The 21651-nt window shown below is 41.9% G+C and overlaps 1 protein-coding gene across 7 annotated transcripts in view; it reads right to left on the bottom strand.

Moving 5' to 3' along the window:
• The window catches only part of NBEA (neurobeachin), a 448073-nt gene that overhangs the window by 234982 nt on the left and 191440 nt on the right, over positions 1-21651 (bottom strand). For all 7 annotated transcript variants that reach the window (XM_038761708.1, XM_038761703.1, XM_038761704.1 and 4 more), the window contains one exon: positions 6523-6587. In XM_038761708.1, coding sequence (XP_038617636.1) covers positions 6523-6587 — 65 coding nt within the window. The remainder of the gene's footprint in view (positions 1-6522; positions 6588-21651) is intronic.

Here is a 21651-nt window from a genome sequence, read left to right as displayed (position 1 = left end):
TCTATTCCCCAGTATTTCCAGGGGACACAGTCCACTTCCAGGCACAGAGATCCTTCACGACCTCCCTCCATCCCCCCCTCCACCCCTGGAAACTACCACCACATTCTGCTCCAACTGAGCTCACTCTTGCTTGGAACAGAGAATAACTCCCCACATGGAAGGGCAGAGCAAATTTCCCCCAAGCCATCTTCCACACATTTGTAAGGAATCTTTCTGGGTGCAGAGTACCACTCCCTGGACGTGGTGCTTCTAATAATAACAACAACAATAATGCTTATGGTATTTAAGTGGTTACTTCGTGCTGGGCAATGTACTAAGCACTGGGGTGGATACAAGCAAATGGGGTTGGACACAGTCCCTGTCCCTCATGGGGCTCACAGTCTAAATCCCTATTTTACAGATGAAATAACAGACACAGAAAAGTGAGGTGATGTGTCCAAGGTCACACAGAAGACAAGTGGCGGAGCTGGCATCAGAATCCACGACTTCAAGGCCCACTACACCATATTGCTTGATTGGGAATATGTGCTCACTATTCTGTCTCTCACCCCTCCCCTAAACTGTATCCCATTTCTTAGTTTATACAGTCATATGAGGCTGTAGAGTAGCATTCCTGTATTGTTCCAGAGGGTTGTCGGATATTTTGAGTATGGGGGAACATTTGGGGTGGGTTCCTGGAAGCAAGGACCAGGGGAGTTTTGAGAAAAATAAGAGGCACAGATATGTACATAAAGCCAGAACACATAAAGATATTCACAGAGCTACACACACAGCGTGTAGCTCTCCTGCCCAAAGTGCTAGTTCCTTACTTAGGTCAGAGAGAAGGGAGTAGTACAGTCTGGAGTCCTTCATATTATCATCAATCATCATCATCATCATCAATCGCATTTATTGAGCACTTACTGTGTGCAGAGCAATGTACTAAGCGCTTGGGAAGTACAAGTTGGCAACATATAGAGACAGTCCCTACCCAACAGTGGGCTCACAGTCTAGAAGATCATACCACTCTCTCGGCTGCCCTTCGTATTCATTTTTCAATCGTATTTCTTGAGCACTTACTGTGTGCCGAGACTGTAATAAGCACTTGGAAGAGTACAATGTAACAATAAACATACACATTCCCTCACAGTATAAAAGGGGGAGACAGAGAACAAAACCAAACATACTAACAAAATAAAATAAATAGAATAGATATGTACAGGTAAAATAGAGTAACAAATATGTACAAACATATATACATATATACAGGTGCTGTGGGGAAGGGAAGGAGGTAAGATGGGGGGATGGAGAGGGGGGTGAGGGGGAGAGGAAGGAAGGGGCTCAGTCTGGGAAGGCCTCCTGGAGGAGGTGAGCTCCCAGTAGGGCCTTGAAGGGAGGAAGAGAGCTAGCTTGTGCATGGGCAGAGGGAGGGCATTCCAGGCCCGGGGGAATGACGTGGGCCAGGGGTCGATGGCAGGACAGGCAAGAACGAGGTACGGTGAGGAGATTAGAGCTCCAGCTTCTCGTCAGTCTCTATTTTACAGTGAGGATGGAACACAAGGCCCCAACACCTACACTCTACTAGCTTTACTCCCATAATCTCAATGAGAAGCAGTTTGGCCCAGCGGAAAGAGCACGAGCCTGGGAATCAGAAGGTCATGGGTTCTACTCCCAGTTCTGCCACTTGTTTGCTATGTGACCTTGGGCAAATCACTTAAGTTCTTCATACCTCACTTTCCTCAACTGCAAAATGGGGATAACTGTTCTCCCTCTTACTTCATTCATTCATTCATTCAATCGTATTTATTGAGCGCTTACTGTGTGCAGAGCACTGTACTAAGCGCTTGGGAAGTACAAGTTGGCAACATACAGAGACGGTCCCTACCCAATAACGGGCTCACAGTCTAGAAGGGGGAGACAGACAACAAAACAGAATATATTAACAAAATAAGATAAATAGAACTAAGCGCTTGGGAAGTACAAGTTGGCAACATATAGAGACGGTCCCTACCCAATAACGGGCTCACAGTCTAGAAGGGGGAGACAGACAACAAAACAGAATATATTAACAAAATAAGATAAATAGAATAGTAAATATGTACAAGTAAAATAGAGTAATAAATCTGTACAAACATATATACAGGTGCTGTGGGGAGGGGAAAGAGGTAGGGTGGTGGGGGGATGGGGAGGGGAAAAGGAAGGAAAGGGCTCAGTCTGGGAAGGCCTCCTACTTAGACTGTGAGTCCCAAGCGGGACAGGGATTGTGTCGGAACCAATTAACTTGTACCTGTCCCAGCAGGTACAAATTAAAAATTAAAAATTTAATTGGGGGGGGGGGGGTCTTCATCAACCCTCCTCTCCTCCAGAGATGGCAATCCTGCCAACATTATTTGAGCACCGGCCTGTTTTGTACAGAGTGTCAAACTTGGGGAACCAACCTAAGTAGTTAAATACATGATCCTCACCTTACAGGATTTTACAACGGGGTAGACAGTTATCATACACTCCCCTTCTGCAGATCCACAAAAGCAACTCTACCCGGATCCAATGACTTGCCTTACCCCTGATCAGAAGCCACAATGAGACTTGGTAAGTTTGAAACACATTTCCTAGGTCATTTTAGAATTGAGACAGAACTACATTTAGGTTGTTCACTAACTTTCGGCTTTTCATTCTTGGAATTTTTTAATACATTACTAGGACCATATATAGGAAAATGACAGGAAACTTTAATTTTTGGGGGAATTTTACAACTTACATCTTTTGGATGCCCCAGATTTTTGTTCCATAGGCTTTCCAAAGCTTTGTATTGTTCCCTGGGGTGAAGTGAATTAAAAGTGACTCAAAGTGGGCAATTACTATGAATACTGAGAGCGGACTCTACGTGAAAAATTTGCAGGGGTGGAGGTTTCTCTTGCTATTTTCCCTCCAACAGGCAGCTTCCAATAACTCTTATATTTAAAATAAAAAGAAAACTTCTTCCCTCAACTGAAATATCCTCCTATTTTGTTTGTAAAACATGCCGATCCTCAAATGCAAAATGCCCAAATTTAAACAGCTTTTAGCAAAAAATTCCAACGTGGCAATTATTCATCAAATCAGGTTGCCAAAGATGCCATACTATCACTAAAAAACTACAGACACGGAAACCTGTAAGACTTCTTTCCTTATATTTTTGGTGGAATCTTCTAAAATCGTAAAATGGTAACATGTTCCTTGTTTCATTTTATCTATAGGGCAAAAAGAACTATGTTTCAAGAGATAAAATCCAAAATTATGGATAGTGACATCTTTTTAGATTAAAAATTTTCTAAGCACGGTCTCCTACATTTTTTTAGAAGGATCAGGGAGATTTATTTTAAAGGAAACACTGATTTATTAAACAGATCATTTAAACTCTAATTCACAAAGTCTTTTTTATTCTTCTGATTCTTCAATTCACACTTTGATAATTTAAAATCCAATCATTAGTGCATTGAGATTATATGCAATTTTACATCCCATTAACCTTGCTTTGTTTTAATTATAAAGATCCTTTGTTAGATTCCTTTAAATGATCCAGTCTATAATTTCAGCCTGTCCTAGGGAGTACTTTTATTCAACTGCACATTCATCAACTGTTTGTGTCTTGTTAATTGTTGACAACTGCACAATTGCATTCTCTAGCTATGATTGATGAACTGTATTCACAAGTTTAACTGTTATGTAGGATAAATATTTATAACAATTTCCTCTTGAAGATTCTTATCTTCGTTCCCTCAAGGGCAAATTAAAGATGGATAGTTCTAAGCATACTGGAACATACTTAGTATCTACACATATTCATTCTCTGCATGATGTACTTCTGAAAAAGTTTAGAGTATTAAGATATATTCACAACTGGTCTGTAACTTCCTATACCTAAATATGGTTCTTTAAGGCTGTTTATTCATAGCCCAAATCCACAACAGCAGGACATCAAAACCAGGCTGACTGAGCTGGTCTCAACAACAGTGGTTTTTCTCTTGGTTGGAAACCTAGAAAATCCCCTGGGATCATTTTGGAGGGAGACTGGTGGATCCCCATAGATTAGATTAGATTCACAGAATTGCTGGGAAGCAGCAAATTTACATAGAAGCTTCTGAAATCTAAGTTCTGAGATACAACAGCTTGATTATTCAGGGTCTCATTATCTAGTTGGAATAACATAAGACTATTTAAATACTTTTGTTTTGCCTCCAACTGCCTGTGTTTTTATGTGGTTTTGTCTGCACACCACTTTACTCTGCCTTGACACCTCTGCCATGGAAAAGGCAGGAGAAATAAAGCTTAAGCTAGTTAGGTATTTATTTTATTTTTCAAGCATTTCTGCAATAAAGTGAACCTTCCACCTAAAATTATATTTTTGAATTATGGGGATTTCAATTTTCCTTATTATTCCTGTGCCTTAGAACCAAATCAATCATATTTATTGGGCACCTACTGTGTGCAGGGCACTGTACTAAGCACTTGGGAGAACACAACAATCTAACAGGCAGTAACAGAGTAAGTGTTATGAAAGACAGAGTGGACTGAGTGCCTACTCTTGGTTCTCCTAGAATGTGAGGGGCTGCACTCTTGCAAAACTCCGTATTTACGAAAGCTTCTGAAGAAGTCACCGTGTCTGAAGTTGCACACAGGTACACAAACGTTACTTCTGACACTGCTCTATCCAAACAGGCTCGCTTCGTTAGAGCAATGTTTCCTAATTTCTTTACATCATTCTAGCCAAAACAAATACTGAAATCAAGCAATGTGGCAGAACTGAGTGTATATATAGAACTCCCTCTCTCAAAGAGAGAGAGAGAGAGAGAGAGAGAGAGAGAGAGAGAGAGAGAGAGAGAGAGAGAGAGAGAGAGAGAGAGAGAGAGAGTTCTACAATCTGTGGGGATTGTATTCTTGAAGAGTACTGGGTTAAGGAAAACTGGCCCTGTAGTATTTAATCTTTGACGGAAATAATGTGTATGCACACAATGGTCTCTTCCAACACCGCATGGTGTTCCGTCCAGATAGTCGTACATTGTCAGAAGACTACTCCCTAATTCTGCTGTCACAGCCTCTTCAAAATGCATAATGAAAACACGTTTAGTGGAAGAGCTATGTATGTGTATATATGTGCGTACATACACACACTCACACACAATACATACATTCATATGAGTCCTAAAGATTAGGGGGTTGAGAATACTGATTGTGAGAAGCAACGCTGCTTAATGGATAGAACACCAGCCTGGAAGTCAGAAGGACCTGAGTTCTAATCCTGATTCTACCACTTGCTTGCTGTGTGACCTTGGGCAAGTCATTTAACTTTTCTGTCCCTCAGTTACCTAAATCCATAAAATGGAGATTAAGATAACAAGCCCCCATGATGGACATGAACTGTATCCAACCTGATTACTCTGTGTCTACCCTCAGCACTTAGTACAGTGCCTGGCACGTAGTAAGCACTTAACAAATACGATTTAAGAAAAAAAAATTTCAGTATGTGTGGATGCAGTTTATAAGACTGACGCATGACCGACAATTTCTTTCACATCATGTACTCAAAAAGACTGCCCCATACTTTACTACTGCATTTGTTATCCACAGTTCTTGATGCTGTTTTGGTTTCCCTCTTTTGATGTTATAACTTATAGCTCTATGCTTTAAAAAGCACATCGACTCGAAGTCGGGACTGAGGTTTGTTTTAAACAATTCAGTTATCAAAATTCCAATTTCCAACAAAAAATGTATGTTACACTGGCAAAAATAATTCAATGATTACATTCTATTATGAGAATTTACAGAACATTTGCCCGGGAGTCTGAAAACCCCCCCCAAAAAACTCCAAGACCTAAGTTGAACAGGACTCAAGTCTCTGGCTCACAGAAGCTACACATGTCACAGAGGTGATGACTACATCTGTCTTAATATATCCACTGCCAACTAAGCCAAAGAGAGCCTATTACCCGGCTGGTTAGAGATAAAGTACTGAGAAATGATGGCTCCCAGAGAGAGATTAATTCAAACGACTAAACAATGGTACAAATAATACTACCCTATTGACTTTACACACTTCTTTCCCAGTTTCCATTCAAAACTCCACCTATTTCAGTATGTTTCTCTGGGAGCCCAAAATACTGAGATTAAAAACTATTTCTTGTGAACACATGATAGACTAAAAGATTTAAACACTGTGCATTCTGCTCCCCAAACAGATGGAGTGGCAGATGGGTTTACAGATTGAACTCCCTTGATCCTCCGTGTAAAACAACCTTGCTACTCACTAAGATGGTGGCTCAAATATCAGATAAACCTTTGTTGTCCTTTTCTACAGAGTCCAGGTTTTTCAGTCAATAACTAAGAGTTTAACACTTTATAGTTTACCAAATTAAACATTCTTTAGCCATGATATGTAGGCAGTAAATCTCTTGTAATAACCAAGGTCTTCTCCAGGCATTTTGGGACAGATGGTAAAGAAAGTACAGCCACCCAATGGAATAAAATGCAAAATGATCACTTGTCCAAAAGCTTTAAATGAATTACCTTCCTTCATTGATGAGTTCAATAAATGCAAGTCCTGCATTCTTCTGAATAGAATTTTGCCATTCCTAGAGAGAACACAGACACATATAAGAAGCAGTAAGGGATAACAGCATGTGTCGGCTTGACCCACAGGATTAATAATTATTTGAAAAATATCTCACATGACTTAGAGAACTGTACATCTTTTGACTTCTAACCTCCAAGTTGTACATGCACTACATGGGGCAGTTTGTGATAGATGATAGTGTAGTGATCTTTCATATATCGGGAAAGTGGCATTTTGAAAAAGTGTTTCCCAACGTTGAAAGCACTTTAGAAACCCCTGAAGTGTCAAATTGATGAGTCTTAACCGAGGGCCAAGAAAAAAAAAATAATCAAAAGCACAGGTGGGGTCTCAGCAAGGGTGTCGACAAAGCTTTCTTCCAAAGGAGACCACATGATGGGAACTGTAGGGATTGGGGGAAGCATGATTATTTAAGGCTGAGACTCGGTGCTCTAAATATAATTTCTCTTAGCAATTTTCACCTAGTATGATTTAACACTAGAACTCCAAAGATGGGGTGACAAGCACGGAGACGGGCAGAGAGGCAAAGACGGAGACCGTCAACAGTTCTGCTGAATTTAAAGATTCTGCCAGGTTGCTGCCTGGGTCTTATTCCCAGAGGATTCCCAGAAATGGAGGATTCTGATCTTTGGGAATGGTAGTGCCTGGGCAGCAGATGCTGCAAAAATATATCTCGCACATCCACTTCAACTTCAGTTCTGACTCCAATAGGTGCCTAAACAGGGGCACAACCAGACTTTTCTAAAATCATTCTCCTCCAAATCTTCCAAAGCTTTCCCATGGTTCCATTTCCCTCTAGCCTCAGAGCAATAATCAAGCATCATTTTGGTAAGTGTTACCTTCAAACCTTAAAAACACAAACTATCATTTTAATGGGCAGTATTTATCATCGGGCTTCTGGCTGACTAGAGGCAGAATGACTTTGGGCAAAGGCCAGCCCATTGCTCCTGATTTCAATGCACATGGTTGCCTAAAATCCGTGAGCGTGGGGAGAAGCCAGAAATTCCCCAAAGAGCTTCGAGAGATGGAAGAGGATGGGATCAATCAAAAATATACTACTTTCTTAAGGTGTGATTAATATTAAATTGATGTGGGATGGAGACTGTGTCCAACCAGATTACCTTGTATTTACCCCGGCGCTTAGTATGGAGCTTGGCAAATAAGCAAGCCTTTGAATACACTTATTTTCATATCGGTGCCTTTTAGTGGAAAAACGAAAACTAAAACATTTGCTTTGCTCAGTACTGGTTCCATGTACTGCTAAATGTCCAAAAGGAGAAAAATAGAGTTTATATATTTAAGTTCTACTAGTCATTAGGACGGAAAAAGTACATATGTAGCTTTTACTAACTACAGACTTTGATCTTACGTAATTTTTTTCTTTTAAATTGTAATTGCCACACTTGGCAGAAAAAAAAGTCTGTGAGGAGCTGAAAACTTTCTTCTCTTATATATACATAGTATCTTTCATGTGTTTGTTGAGAGCAGATGGTCCTACTTTTTCCTTATGACCACCTCACAAATCTTACTATACAGCAGCTACTGCCTATCACAAATAATTTGCGGCAGTTGGAGAAGTAGTCTACACTCTAGGGGATCCATGTCTAAATGCACATCTTTGCCAGAACTGGAGATATGATTTTGAATTAAGAGTACTAACTGAGCTCCTACTGCGTGCAAAGCTTTCTACTGCGTGCTTGGGAGAGTACCACAGTTAGACGAGGGCGTTGACATTCTAGCCACCCAAGTCTGCATCAACAGGCAGCCTCGGAACAAAGAGTGCACATGTTGATGGCCCAATTCTACACCCTTATGGGGTATGTTTAGGCTAGTTCACTGCCCGGTTGCATCGCTTTACATTGTGCTTCACTGTGACTTTAAAGTCTATTCTGCTAGCAGGCATCCCAGCAGGTGCTGTATGATGAACTGAAAGTGGGCCTGAGCGCGTTGGAAAAAAGGAATTGGTTTAACAGGGCCTAGAGTAGAAAAGAATGAAAGGTGACAATATCTGTCTTCAAGTAGAAAGGTTATCACATAGCAACCAGCTGTTTTCCATTTTCACCAAGGGCAGAATAAAAGGAAATCAACTTAAGCTGTAGCATGAGGGATTAGGTTAGATATAAGGGAGATATTAGGGAGAATTTCCTGACAGTAAAGGTCACCAGGGGAGCTTGTGGACTCTCTTTCACTGGAGATCTTTGGAGACATCAGATTCTTACCTGCCTGGAATGGTTTAAGTGTGTTACTCTCAGAAGCTTGGGCGATTAGATGAGATACCTTTTCAGTGCCCCTTGAATGCCTATGATTTTTCGAAATAATTTCCTCTGGGAGATCGAACAGCCTAACCTATAAGTGATAACTTCTCTCAAAAGGACGGCTGCTTTTCTTCAAAGGGAAAGTTTGTTCTATTTGCTCCATACTACCTGAGGCCGATGCAGCATGGGATATGGCAGAAGGGTTCTATAACTTTCCTCTGGTAATTTACAATAGCTAGGGCAGGAAAGCAGACTGTTTTAGGCTCTCTGATGCCAAGAATGTCTGCAAAAGTGAGACTGCGTATGTGCCCACACACACGTGCGTGCATAGGGAGTACTGATGCATCTGTATACCTGTTAGTTTGTCTGGATGCCCGTATACGACAATGCCTATCACCCACCCTGTGGGTTGACGATGCCTCTGCCATTTTGAAGGCATATTTTCCTGTCACTTCCCTTTCTTCCCCTCCCTGCTCCCACCGTTACTGAACCACTGACTGCCTGTTGGAAACCCTGCCCCCTCAACCTGCTTTTTAAATTGAAAACATCTACCCCGGCCTAAGCCTCAAAAGAAATACTTGAGATTGGGTAGAGAATCCAGGACTCCAGAAGGCAGTCCCAGGATTTCGTGCAAAAGTCTTCCCTCCTTCCCTTACTATTTTGGTGAATTTAAACAGAGGGTGCCCAGGAAACTAAAGGGAGGCTTGGGCAGTGAGTAAATTAACGAAGAGTACTGGCTGTCTCCATGTTCATGATTACCAGTCAGCTGTTTTTTTCTTCTTCTACATTTTATGGTGAGGCCGAGGAACACACTGTGTGCTACTTTCTAGCTCTTCATCTTGGAAAAAAAAATGCCTGGCACAGATATACAAGGTTCAGTTGAAAAGAACAGGGGCCAAACTCCATGATGCCCCCATGTGTTTCCAGTTGTGGGGGTGAAGCTATTGCCTTCAGCTGTTTGGGCTGTGATCCCTCCCTAGCTTTGCTCATCCCAGGTCTCCACTAAAATCCGAGAGCATCAAAAGACTGAAAATGGGATATTTCTGATCCCACTGGCTCATGGAAGTTTGCCTGTCACTGCCAATCCCAGTCCACTTTCTTTCCTGCTTCTACAGCTCCCCCACTTTATTCTCACCTTAAATTAAAAGTTGCTACCTTTACTGACAAGGTAATAACTCTTCAACTTCTCAGTGAACTCTAAAGTTCTAAGGTTTTCTTACTATTTTTGGAAGAAGTTCTGCTCTCCATTTTAGGGGTGGAGAAGGCATAATGTAATGTTCTTCAAATAAAAGATCTACTTTTTTTCTAACAACTGTCAGTACTCTATGTCACTTTTGTATGCTGGTTAAATCATAGCCTAGGAACAGATGCAAAAATGGCAGACATCCTGTATTATATAGCAGTTTTTCCTGAACTCCTCTAGCCCTTGACATGCTGGGAAAAACACATAAGGCTCATGATAATAGGAGGGGGGAGAAGATGACAATGACATTCTTTTAAGATCGGAAATAAAAAGGGCAAGCAAAAAGAAATCAGAATAACTGGATGCTAAATGAAAATCTTTCCTTCTAGAATGCTGGCCATGGAAAGGAAACAGGGCATGGCTGGTTCTTGTCAGTTTCCTGACCCTTCCAAGCCCCTCCATTAGGGCAACTATAAACAGGAGTTATTCACACAAATAAAACCACTCATTTGCTGGCCCTTGCCCTTTGGACTGTCCCAGGAGAAATGTGGTCAGTACAAAGCGTGTAATCACCTCCCCCGCCAGGTAAAATCCTCTGTGGGCTGGGATCATGTCTACCATCGCTACTGTACTGTACTCTCCCAATACCACTGACTGACTGATTAAATCCCACTGCCCTATCATTTCGAGGTCCTTTTCTTGACAGGTCTGAGGTGGGGAACCAGGGGTGGCGACCACTGCAGTGAAATGAATAATCTGGCCCGAGAGTCTGAGCCTCATGATGCCCATGCAACTGGCAAGTCCACTCACTTGGTTCTGCACAATATTGCTTACCTCCACTTGTTCCATTCCAACTACCAAAACCCCTTGACCGGGCCCCTGCCTACCTCGTAACTTGGCCACTGAAACTTCATTCTTTCTGGCCTCCCAAGGCACCCCCTCACTGTGGCTAAAATCATTTCCATCCCTGCCACTGGACTCATTCTCTAGGGGTGACTGGAGATGATTTTGCAGGAGTTCAGATATGGTATCTCTTACCATAAGCAGGAAGAGGCTTGGAAGTACTCTCTCAGATTACATGATGGTGTCAGATCTGGCACCTCTTTTTTCGAAGGGAGGAAGGGGGGTGAAGGAGGGACAGGCAGCTAACCACTGTGCACTCATTATGAAGAAAACATAGGGATCTCATTGAGTCGTACTTCTGGAACTTATTTGTCTTCAAAGTGGTTAGTTTCAAAGGAGGCTTAACATGGATCCAGTTCTCAGGAAAAGTCCTTCATCTTGAGGAAATCTTAAGCATCCGAACAGAAGGGCTAAAGGATGGAGTCAAAGGTATACAGAGATTTGACAACCCCCCTACAAGAGCTCAATCTCACTATTAAGTGTGTTCTCCCACCAAAATAACTGTTTGAGACCTAGCAGCAGTCATCAGAGAAGCAGCGAGGCTCAGTGGCAAGAGCCCAGGTTTGGGAGTGAGAGATCATGGGTTCTAATTCCGGCTCTGCCACTTGGCAGCTGTGTGCCTTTGGGCAAGTCACTTCATTTTGCTGTGCCTCAGTGACCTCATCTGTAAAATGGGGATGAAGACTATGAGCCCCACGTAGGACAACCTGTTCACCTTGTATCCCCCCAGTGCTCAGAACAGTGCTTCACACATAGTAAGCACTTAACAAATGTCATCATTATTATTATTATTAATCTACATTTCTTTTCTTCTGCTCTTCATAGCAAGGCTGCCAAACAATAGAGGCTTTGAGAAGACTGTGACAAGAGGGAGAAGTGGCAAAGGTGTCAGGCTCTGCACGTAACAAATGCAACAGTGCAGCACAGGGGAAAGAAATCCTTACATGCAAGTGGTGCAAAAGATCATCAGACAACATCAGTTCAATCAGTCAAATGTGCATACCCCGATAAAATCTTAGCAATAATGTCACTGAACTCAAAGATGTATGCACAACACACTCAATGCTCTTAGCATGTCCTGTCATCTCTTCAGCGGTTGGGATTTTTGCAACGTATTGCCACTGGGGCTCGTGAACCATAAATTGCATTATACATCCTGCCAGGGACAGCAATTCCTCTTTTTCTGCAGTGCTACACATCACTAGGAATGGCTGCTTTAGACAGACAGCCCATCTCCTATCACTACTGTTTATTCCCAGGGCCACTGTGGGGAAACTGGAATAGCAGATTCATGAATCTCTTCTGAGAACCTGACATACCCTCCCCCATATTTTCTTTTTCCTCGCTTCCTCCTTACCTCCCTCCCCATTTTGGAATATGGTTCTGTTCTTCCGAAGCTGCAGTCAAGACACTTTGATGAAATAATATTCATTCAGCAGGGATGCACAGTAAAGTTCTTCATGGGGCACTGGGGTGAGAGATGACAGTGTTCCCTCCAGCATGTTAATCAAGTTGCAAGAAAATCTGTGAAAAGTTCATGATTCAGGTGTGCTAGACCTGGAATTTTTGTCAAAATGGTTGAAATTGTCAGGTTGGACCTGGAAAATTCAGCCTAGTTCCTAGCACAACTGGGACTTGGAAGCACATAATGAAGAACAGACACTGTGCCTCCTTTTAAGGTGCTTACAATCTAATAAGGGAGATGAAAGAAATCAGTATGTACAAATACGTAAAGGGACGGGCAGATAATGACTGTGCTGGAGGTAGTAAAATTTAGAAATTAACTAAAATCAATTTTCAGTAATAATACATAATAAATGGTTATGCTCTTGTTTCATTTCTACTGTTGATTGTCTTTATGTGATGATTCAGAAGAGGCCCTGCAGGACATAGTGAATAATGTATTGAATAATCAATGCTCAGTTCAAAAAGAGATTAGAGAATGGGCAACCACAAGGCTACCATTAGGTAATTTTAGAAATATAATTCACTTGTGACCGTAACTCAGGCAGGAGAAGGAACATTATGTAAAGAAAAAAAATACTTTGAGATGTGTAAATTACTAGAAGATTATTAAAATATGTAAACAAATTTAATCTCCCCTCACCTATTTTCCATATGTGTGCACGCATATCTACACATATAAATACACAGGACAAACCCTAGGTTGGGATGTTTTTGCAAAGTAATAACCTGAAAACTGATAAAAATACATACATATGTATGTATATCACTGTTTTTCATATTTCAGGGTGCTCTGCTTACATTTCTTATTGCAAGCACCTGTTCTACTAGTGTTAATTTGAAGAGACTAAGGATTCAGTAAGTATTAGCAGGAAATAGCATTGATTTCTAGAGATATCGTAGAAAAGTACGGCATTTAAATTTCTGTGGGCCTGGGGACAAATTTAAAATAATTACTCATTATATTTTAAGAAAAAGTTAAGAGACTACAACTCCTCTCAAATTAGGGACTAAATACAGTTTACCCTAATTATCCCCAGGAACCTCCCTGCCAACATCTGCTCATATTCTACGGAGCAGCTAGATTAATGAAGCAGCGTGGCTCAGTGGAAAGAGCCCAGGCTTTGGAGTCAGAGGTCATGGGTTCAAATCCCAGCTCTGCCACTTGTCAGCTGTGTGACTTTGGGCAAGTCACTTAACTTCTCTGGGCCTCAGTTACCTCATCTGGAAAATGGGGATTAAGACTGTAAGCCCTCCATGGGACAACCTCATCATCTTGTAACCTCCCTAGTGCTTAGAACAGTGCTTTGCACATAGTAAGCGCTTAATAAATGCCATTATTATTATTATTATTATTAAATTCCATGACCCTCAACACCTTTTTACAAGACCTATGCATTTTCAATCTCCAGCCAGCATCTGTCTGTCTCTCTCATTCTCTCTGCCCCTCCCCATTTCTCTCTTGCTCCCTCCTTACCCACCTAATACATGATTTTAACACGGTTTATCTACTGGAAAATTTGACTAAAACAAATTAGGGTAATGGTTAACCTATATTTTATTCACCACAAACATACTACTTGTTAAAGGGGACTGAAAAATCCATGGCTATGCGGCAGAGCTAATAAACTGAGCGTAATTTTCGGCTGGTTTGAAAAACCACCAAAAACCCTTAGTTATTTCTTTCTGGTGGCTATTATAACTCAAATCACTTACTCTCCCTGGACATTCTGACTATGGCAACATAAACATTTTTACTATTATATAGTGAAACTGGACTTTATCAAATTTCCTAGGCTAGGGAATTCAATAAAAATGGAAATTTACTACGAATGATAAACCTCTTACACAGCATCTATTCCCTCCTGTGCAATGAAATGAGTCAAAGTCACCTGAAAACACTCAAATTTATTTCTGGCAGAGAAGGATATAAAGTTAGAAATTGGGCAGGGAGTCAAAAGGACATAGATAGGGATTAAGTATGTGCTTGATGAAAGATGGCAAATTTTACAGTGGGACTTATGAGGTGTGGCTTTTTCATTTTAGTATGAAAATGAAACCTATTAAAATTCAACCTGGTAAACACCCAACTCTGAGCAAAAGCTGGTTTTGATGCGGTCAAACTTGGGCAGCCTTGTCTCTTTGGAATTTCTATATCTGTCTCACCCCACTATGCCAAGCAAGCCACATCCCTGCTGTCCTTCCTGGGAATCCAATGAAAAACAGGTTCTTCCTGGGTTCAAAACAGGACCAGTTAAACCTACAGCACTCCTGGAAAGCTTGGGCTTTGCCAAAGCCATTCAGTGTCAGTTACAGACCCCAGAACCATCTCAAGATCCAAAGAACAGGGAAAGACCGAATCGATTAGGATCCCACCCCTGGTTTGGAGTTACCTGAGTTTTCGGGAGGGGCCGAGCTGTTAAGGAAGATTACTTACTGACCAAGCATTTGGCTATCCATTCAAGTGACCTGACTTTCATCATCATCAGTCGTATTTATTGAGCGCTTACTATGTGCAGAGCACTGTACTAAGCGCTTGGGAAGTACAAATTGGCAACATATGGAGACAGTCCCTACCCAACAGTGGGCTCACAGTCTAAACCAATGTTCCTTTAATCTGAGAATCAGTGAAATTTACTGAGGTCTTACCGCCTGCAGAGCTCTGTACTAAGTGCTTGGAAGAATACAACAGAGGGGGTAGACAAGTTCTCTGCCCAAGGGGCTTACAGTCTAGAAGGGGAGACAGAGATTAAAATAAATTTCAGATGGACATGTACATAAGTCTAGACTGTAAGCCCACTGTTGGGTCTCTATATGTTGCCAACTTGTACTTTCCAAGCGCTTAGTACAGTGCTCTGCACACAGTATGCGCTCAATAAATATGATTGATTGATTGATAAGTCCTGTAGGGCTTGGGGTGGGGTGAATAATGAGTGCAAGTGTACAGATCCAAGTGATAGGCAACACAGAAAGGAGAGAGGAAATGAAGACTCAGTCAGGACAGGCTTCTTGGAAGAGATGTGATTTTAATAAGGCTTTGAAGGAGGGGACCATGTTGGTCTGTCGTATATGAAGGGGGAGGAAGCTTTAGGCCAGAGGGAGGATTTGGGCAAGGTGTTACCGGAGAGATAGATTATTATTAATAATAATAATGTTGGTATTTGTTAAGCGTTTACCATGTGCAAAGCACTGTTCTAAGCGCTGGGGGGGAATACAAGGTAATGAGGTTGTCCCACATGGGGCTCACAGCCTTAATCCCCATTTTACAGATGAGGGAACTGAGGCACAGAGAAGTTAAGTGACTTGCCCAAGGTCACACAGCAGACATGTGGGGGAGGCGGGATTTGAATCCATGACCTCTGACTCCCAAGCCCATTCTCTTTCCACTGAGCCACGCTGCTTCCCTTAGGTTGAGACACAGTCAGTAAGTTGTCACTACTACTACTAATAATAATGATGATGGCATTTGTTAAGCGCTTACTATGTGACAAGCATTGTTAGTGTGCGGGGCTAGTCTGTAGAAGGAAATCAGTGAGATAAGGTTGGAAGGGGTGAGCTGATTGGTTGGTTTAGACTCTCAAGATGATCCATGGTTAATAATCATCAATCACATGTACTGAATGCTTACTGGGTACAGAGTACTATTCTAAGCCCATGGAGAAATGCAAAAGCATTAAGACACAATCCCCGACCTCGATGAGTTTATGGTCTACAGAAGTGGATCCTATTTCCTGTGTTCACCCCTGCCAGGGAATCCATGGAGTAGACCAAGACCAATCCAGATTCAAGGGGTTCAATCAATCAATCAATCAATCATATTTATTGAGCGCTTACTGTGTGCAGAGCACTGTACTAAGCGCTTGGGAAGTACAAGTTGGCAACATATAGAGACAGTCCCTACCCAACAGTGGGCTCACAGTCTAGAAGGGGGAGACAGAAAACAAAACCAAACATATTAACAAAATAAAATAAATAGAATAGATATGTACAAGTAAAGTAAATAAATAGAGTAATAAATATGTACAAACATATATACATATATACAGGGTTCAGGCTGGAAGAGACCAGCCACAGGAATACCAGGACCCCAACTGGGTGGCTGCTATTGCCTGGTTCTTTTTTTCCGGGAGTGGAACTATGGAAGTCAGAAACTGTTTGCCTCCAGGGAGTGATTAAAATACAATCTGAATCACATTTCCTCTGAAACCAGGATTTAATTTCAGCCCCGTAGTGCTATTAGCTGACTGAAGAGATTATGGATCAAATCAAGAATAGTGTAATATCGTGCTACCCAAGGTTTCTCTTTTATTGCATATCTAGGGTTCAGATTATTTTCCTAAAGTATTTCAGTATCATTTTTCTACATGTGATCAGATTGTGTTCCTCTTCTTTCTGAATTTCTAACGATAATGATAACGGTATTTGTTAAGCGTTTACTATGTGCCAAGCCCTGTTCTAAGCACTGGGGTAGTTATCAGGTTGGACGCAGCCCCTGTCCCACATGAGGCTCACAGTCTTAATCCCCATTTTACAGATGAGGGAACGGCAGCACAGAGAAGTTAAGTGTCTTGCCCAAGGTTACACAGCAGACAAGTGGCAGAGTAGGGATTAGAACTCAGGTCCTTCTGATTTCCAGGCCCATGATCTATCCACTAGGCAACACTGCAACTACTTTCTAATGTCCTTCCTTCATTTCCTTTGGCAGCACTGCCGAATTTATCGAGAAAATATTTCATCCCATCATCCAGAATTTCAACCTCATTAAGATCAAAATTAACATTGCTCTTTACTGAAACTTGGAAACCTTCACCCTTTTATTTCCATTACGTTTTTTATGTCTCAGTCACTGTCTAATAAAGGGTTAGTTAATATCTCAACTGGGCCAGCTCCAGGAAAAAAAAAATCTGTATGGAGGAATGTTTATTAGAATATAAGCTTCTTGTGGGTAGGTAACGCATCTGTGCTCCTGTTGTGTTTTAAGTATTTAGTAAAATGCATGCGTTCAGGGCACCCTCAATAAATGCCATTACTCCTACTGCACTGTTTCTTCTAAAATGTCTAGGCTGGCGACTGTTCAGGCCACCAAGGCAGGACACTGAGGAACTGTAAGAGACCTGCGTAAAACACGTGACCAGAAACTCACTCTTAGGAGGCACCGTGGCTTTGGTTGAGATTGTGCCATGGGCTCCTGGGGCTTCTGGTTTGATCCCTCAGCCTCCCACTGGAGTCACCAAAATCCAACTCGAGTCCGATCAAATTGGACTCGGGACCCATCCGACCTGGCCCCTGCCACTGTGAACTGTACTGGGAGCATCTGAAGTGGAAAAGTATTCCATGTCAGATGCCACTGGCCCCAGATGAGCAGGCATCTTGCCACTTGTCCTTCTACGATATCTTCCTGTTGTTGTACTTGATTCAAAAACACCGTGGCTGATAGTGGTACGAGGCGTTCGTACCTGTGGCCGAAAGACTGGATGCATGAGCTTCCCCCTTTTAGACTGTGAGCCCACTGCTGGGTAGGGACTGTCTCTATATGTTACCAACTTGTACTTCCCAAGAGCTTAGTACAGTGCTCTGCACACAGTAAGCGCTCAATAAATACGATTGATGATGATGATGATGATGAGCTGCATTGCTGAGTTTATGTGTAGTCTGTCCTCTGGTGAACAGCTGTGGATGCTGTTTCCAAAGCCTATTGCTCTGGCCAGCCCTGTCTCTTCACATTACGGGCTGTAGGACACTTTTGACTCAAAATGAACCCTCCGATATTTGGCTGCAGGAGCCAGAATGCTTTACATGTGTCTGTCCTTCCCAAAAACCCCTCCTTATGCCTCACTGCTGCAATTTACAATGCAGCTTGTCTTGAGATGATACCTTCTGTTAATTTGTGAACAGACCGAAGAAAAGCCATTACTTGGGTCCTCTATTATCGCATATGCTCACCCACAAAGCTGAATTCCAGTGAAACTAGTGGACTAAAAGGGCTCCAGACTTCAGTATTTGTGATATTGCTTTATCATCTACATATTGAAGATATGCCCCTTCCTTCCTCTCCCCCTCGTCCCCCTCTCCATCCCCCATCTTACCTCCTTCCCTTCCCCACAGCACCTGTATATATGTATACATGTTTGTACATATTTATTACTCTATTTTATTTGTACATATCTATTCTATTTATTTTATTTTGTTAGTATGCTTGGTTTTGTTCTCTGTCTCCCCCTTTTAGACTATGAGCCCACTGTTGGGTAGGGACTGTCTCTATATGTTGCCAATTTGTACTTCCCAAGCGCTTAGTACAGTGCTCTGCACATAGTAAGTGCTCAATAAATACGATTGATGATACTGAGGATGCCGATCTGGGTTTGGAGTCACCACTGTGGTGAGTACCTTTGACTGCTTTGTGGCTAGCATGGTGGGGCCCATGTACCATTCTTCTATCGTCTCTCAAAATGAGAATGCTCCAGCCTTGAGAACACGGATGCTTTTCCAAAACACAGTAAGGGCCTAGTGTCCAGTGAGTCCACCACTCATCACGGACACTCCCAGGTCTGTGCAGCGGGAGAGGGAGTAAGACGATAATTGGGCTTTCCCATAGAAACAGATATGTGGGCAAAAAGATGATGAGTCCCTTTTAACTATTAGGGGTGGGACAGGAGAGAAAGTGAGAAAGTGATGACTGAGGAGAGAAAAAATGTGAGATAAAGCAAGAGAGACAGACAGATGGAGAGAAACTAAAAAAAAGAAAAAAAGGACAGTAGAAAGGCATAGGTCCAAATTCCTTGTGGGAAACAGAAGGTTTTGGTTTTGTTCTCATGGTTTTTGAACTGTGGGGGCATAAACATGATTTTCACCTCCCCTTACTCATTCCAGGTCTCCAATAAAGTCTGTGTACTTTCAAGCATGACTTAAAAAGAGCGAAGAGTTGTTGTGGGTTTTTTTATGGTATTTGTTAAGGACTTACTATGTGCCAGGCACTGTACTAAGTGCTGGGGTAGAAAGAAGGTTGGACACAGTCCCTGTCCTGCAAAGGGCTCACAATCCTAATCCCCATTTTAAAGATGATGCAACTGAAGCACAGAGAAGTGAAGTAACTTGCCCCAAATCACATGACAAGTGAAAGAGCCAGGATTAGAACCCAGGTCTTTATGACTCCTAGGACTGTTCTCTATCCACTAGGCCATGCTGCTTCTTGAGTTCCTTAGTAGGGCTAAAAAAATCTCCAAACTGATAGGCTACTTCTCTCTTTCAAGCTCCACCCTACATTCTTGCATCCTAAAAGTTCCCAACCGCCTTAAGGCCTCTATACAGAAAATGCAAAGTTGGCCCAAAGGCAGGGGAAAAAGGGAGAGTAAGAAGCAGGAGAGATGTGGAGAAAGAGATTTATTGAGTAAGTTCTCAATAAATGTGACTGATTGAGGGGGAAGGCAGGCAATGAAAAGAGGAGGAAAAGAATACAGGGAGAAACAAATGATTACAGAAACAGGTAAAGATAAAGAGGAAAATTCAGTAGCTTGGGAGAGTACAATGCAACAACAAACACACTCCCTGCCCACAACAAGCTCATACTTCAACTTGTTAAACAAGCACAAAAGTGGAACTTTGTGTTTTCAGCTTCATTAGTGTCACTGCAAACTAAAACTGAACAGCCTAGAGAAAATAACTTATCTTTTTCCCTTTCAGACAGACACTGTATATTTCCTTCAAGCTATTCTCTCTGCTGTCTTTCTTTCCCTCTTTTCCTTTAATTTTCTCTTTTTCTCTGATTTAACAGATCTGTCTCTGTCCTTATATCCAGAATTTCTCATCAATCAGCGGTATTTATTGAGTGCTTGCTATGAGCACTGAACTAAACACTAGGGAGAGTACAATACAACAGAGTTGGCACTCACATTCCCTGCCCACAATGAGTTTTCACATTTCACCTTCTCATTCTCTCACTTGTAGTCTGCTACTCAATTTTCCTCTTTATGTTTACCTGTTTCTATAAAAAGGCTTTTTCTGCATGTGAAAGGATCCATGATTCTGGCACTAAAAGGTGTGTGCAGAACAAGCAATCACTGCAACCAGTCTGCTGTGTGACCTTGGGCAAGTCACAACTTCTCTGTGCCACAGTTACCTCATCTGTAAAATGGGGATTCAGACTGTGCGTCCCATGAGGGGCAGGGACTGTACCCAACCTGATTACCATCATCAATCGTATTTATTGAGCGCTGTGTGCAGAACACTGTACTAAGCGCTTGGGAAGTACAAATTGGCAACATACAGAGACAGTCCCTACCCAACAGTGGGCTCACAGTCTAAAAGTGATACTTGTTTACAGTCACCGTTTTAAGTATTAGAGGTCTAAAAGGATGGTCCACAGTGCAGCACTTTATCTTGATTATCTTGATTACCCCAGTGCTTAGAACATAATAAGCAACTTAAATACCACTGTACTCAGCTGACCTATTTCAGGGAAGTTGGCAAGAGTGCCACATAAATTCAGAACTCCTGTGGCAAAATGGGGATAGTCTGCATGCCCCAAATCCATCAGTTGCTTTGGGACCCTCTGATCGTCTCTCAAACCCAAAATTGGATGAACTGTCCTAGATAAAATCTTTATCTTAATGACCTCATGCCAGACTATGGCTTGCATTTCTGGTTGCTTCACCAATTCCTTGTTTATCAGTGCAATACTAATAATGATAATAATAATAATAGTATTTGTTAAGTGCTTACTATGTGCCAAGCACCGGGATAGATACAAGGTAATCAGGTTATTTCATGTGGGGCTCACAGTCTTAATCCCCATTTTACAGATGGAGTAAATGAGGCACAGAGAAGTTAAGTGGTTTGCCCAAGGTCACACAGCAGACAAGTGGTGAAGCCAGGATTAGAACCCATGCCCTCTGACGCCTAAATCCGTGTTCTTTCCACTAACGCTGCTTCCCCGTATTATTTCACTAATAATGCCAAGGTAGAAAGTTTAGTGGCAGGTTTTGCCTTTGTGTTGTTTAGGTCACATACAGCATTTTTCTCATCCAAATCGGTACATGATTTCCTTCATAATGATCGAAAATTCAAGATCCTGCACTGAATATGCATACACACAATATGGCTTCTTTCAAATATTTCCAAGGCAAAGTCAGAGGTACACGGAATTCTTGAATGACTAAGAATTCTGATGAAGCCTGTAGCCTGTTCGCTTGTAAGTGTTTTCCCAAGGAAAAGTGTAACCCGAAAACAGTTTCTATTTTTTTTTTGGAAGCACATGTTGAGCA

This window comes from Tachyglossus aculeatus, chromosome 20 (assembly GCF_015852505.1).
Source record: "Tachyglossus aculeatus isolate mTacAcu1 chromosome 20, mTacAcu1.pri, whole genome shotgun sequence".
Lineage (NCBI taxonomy): Eukaryota > Metazoa > Chordata > Mammalia > Monotremata > Tachyglossidae > Tachyglossus > Tachyglossus aculeatus.
This window is presented reverse-complemented; position numbering and strand designations above follow the sequence as displayed.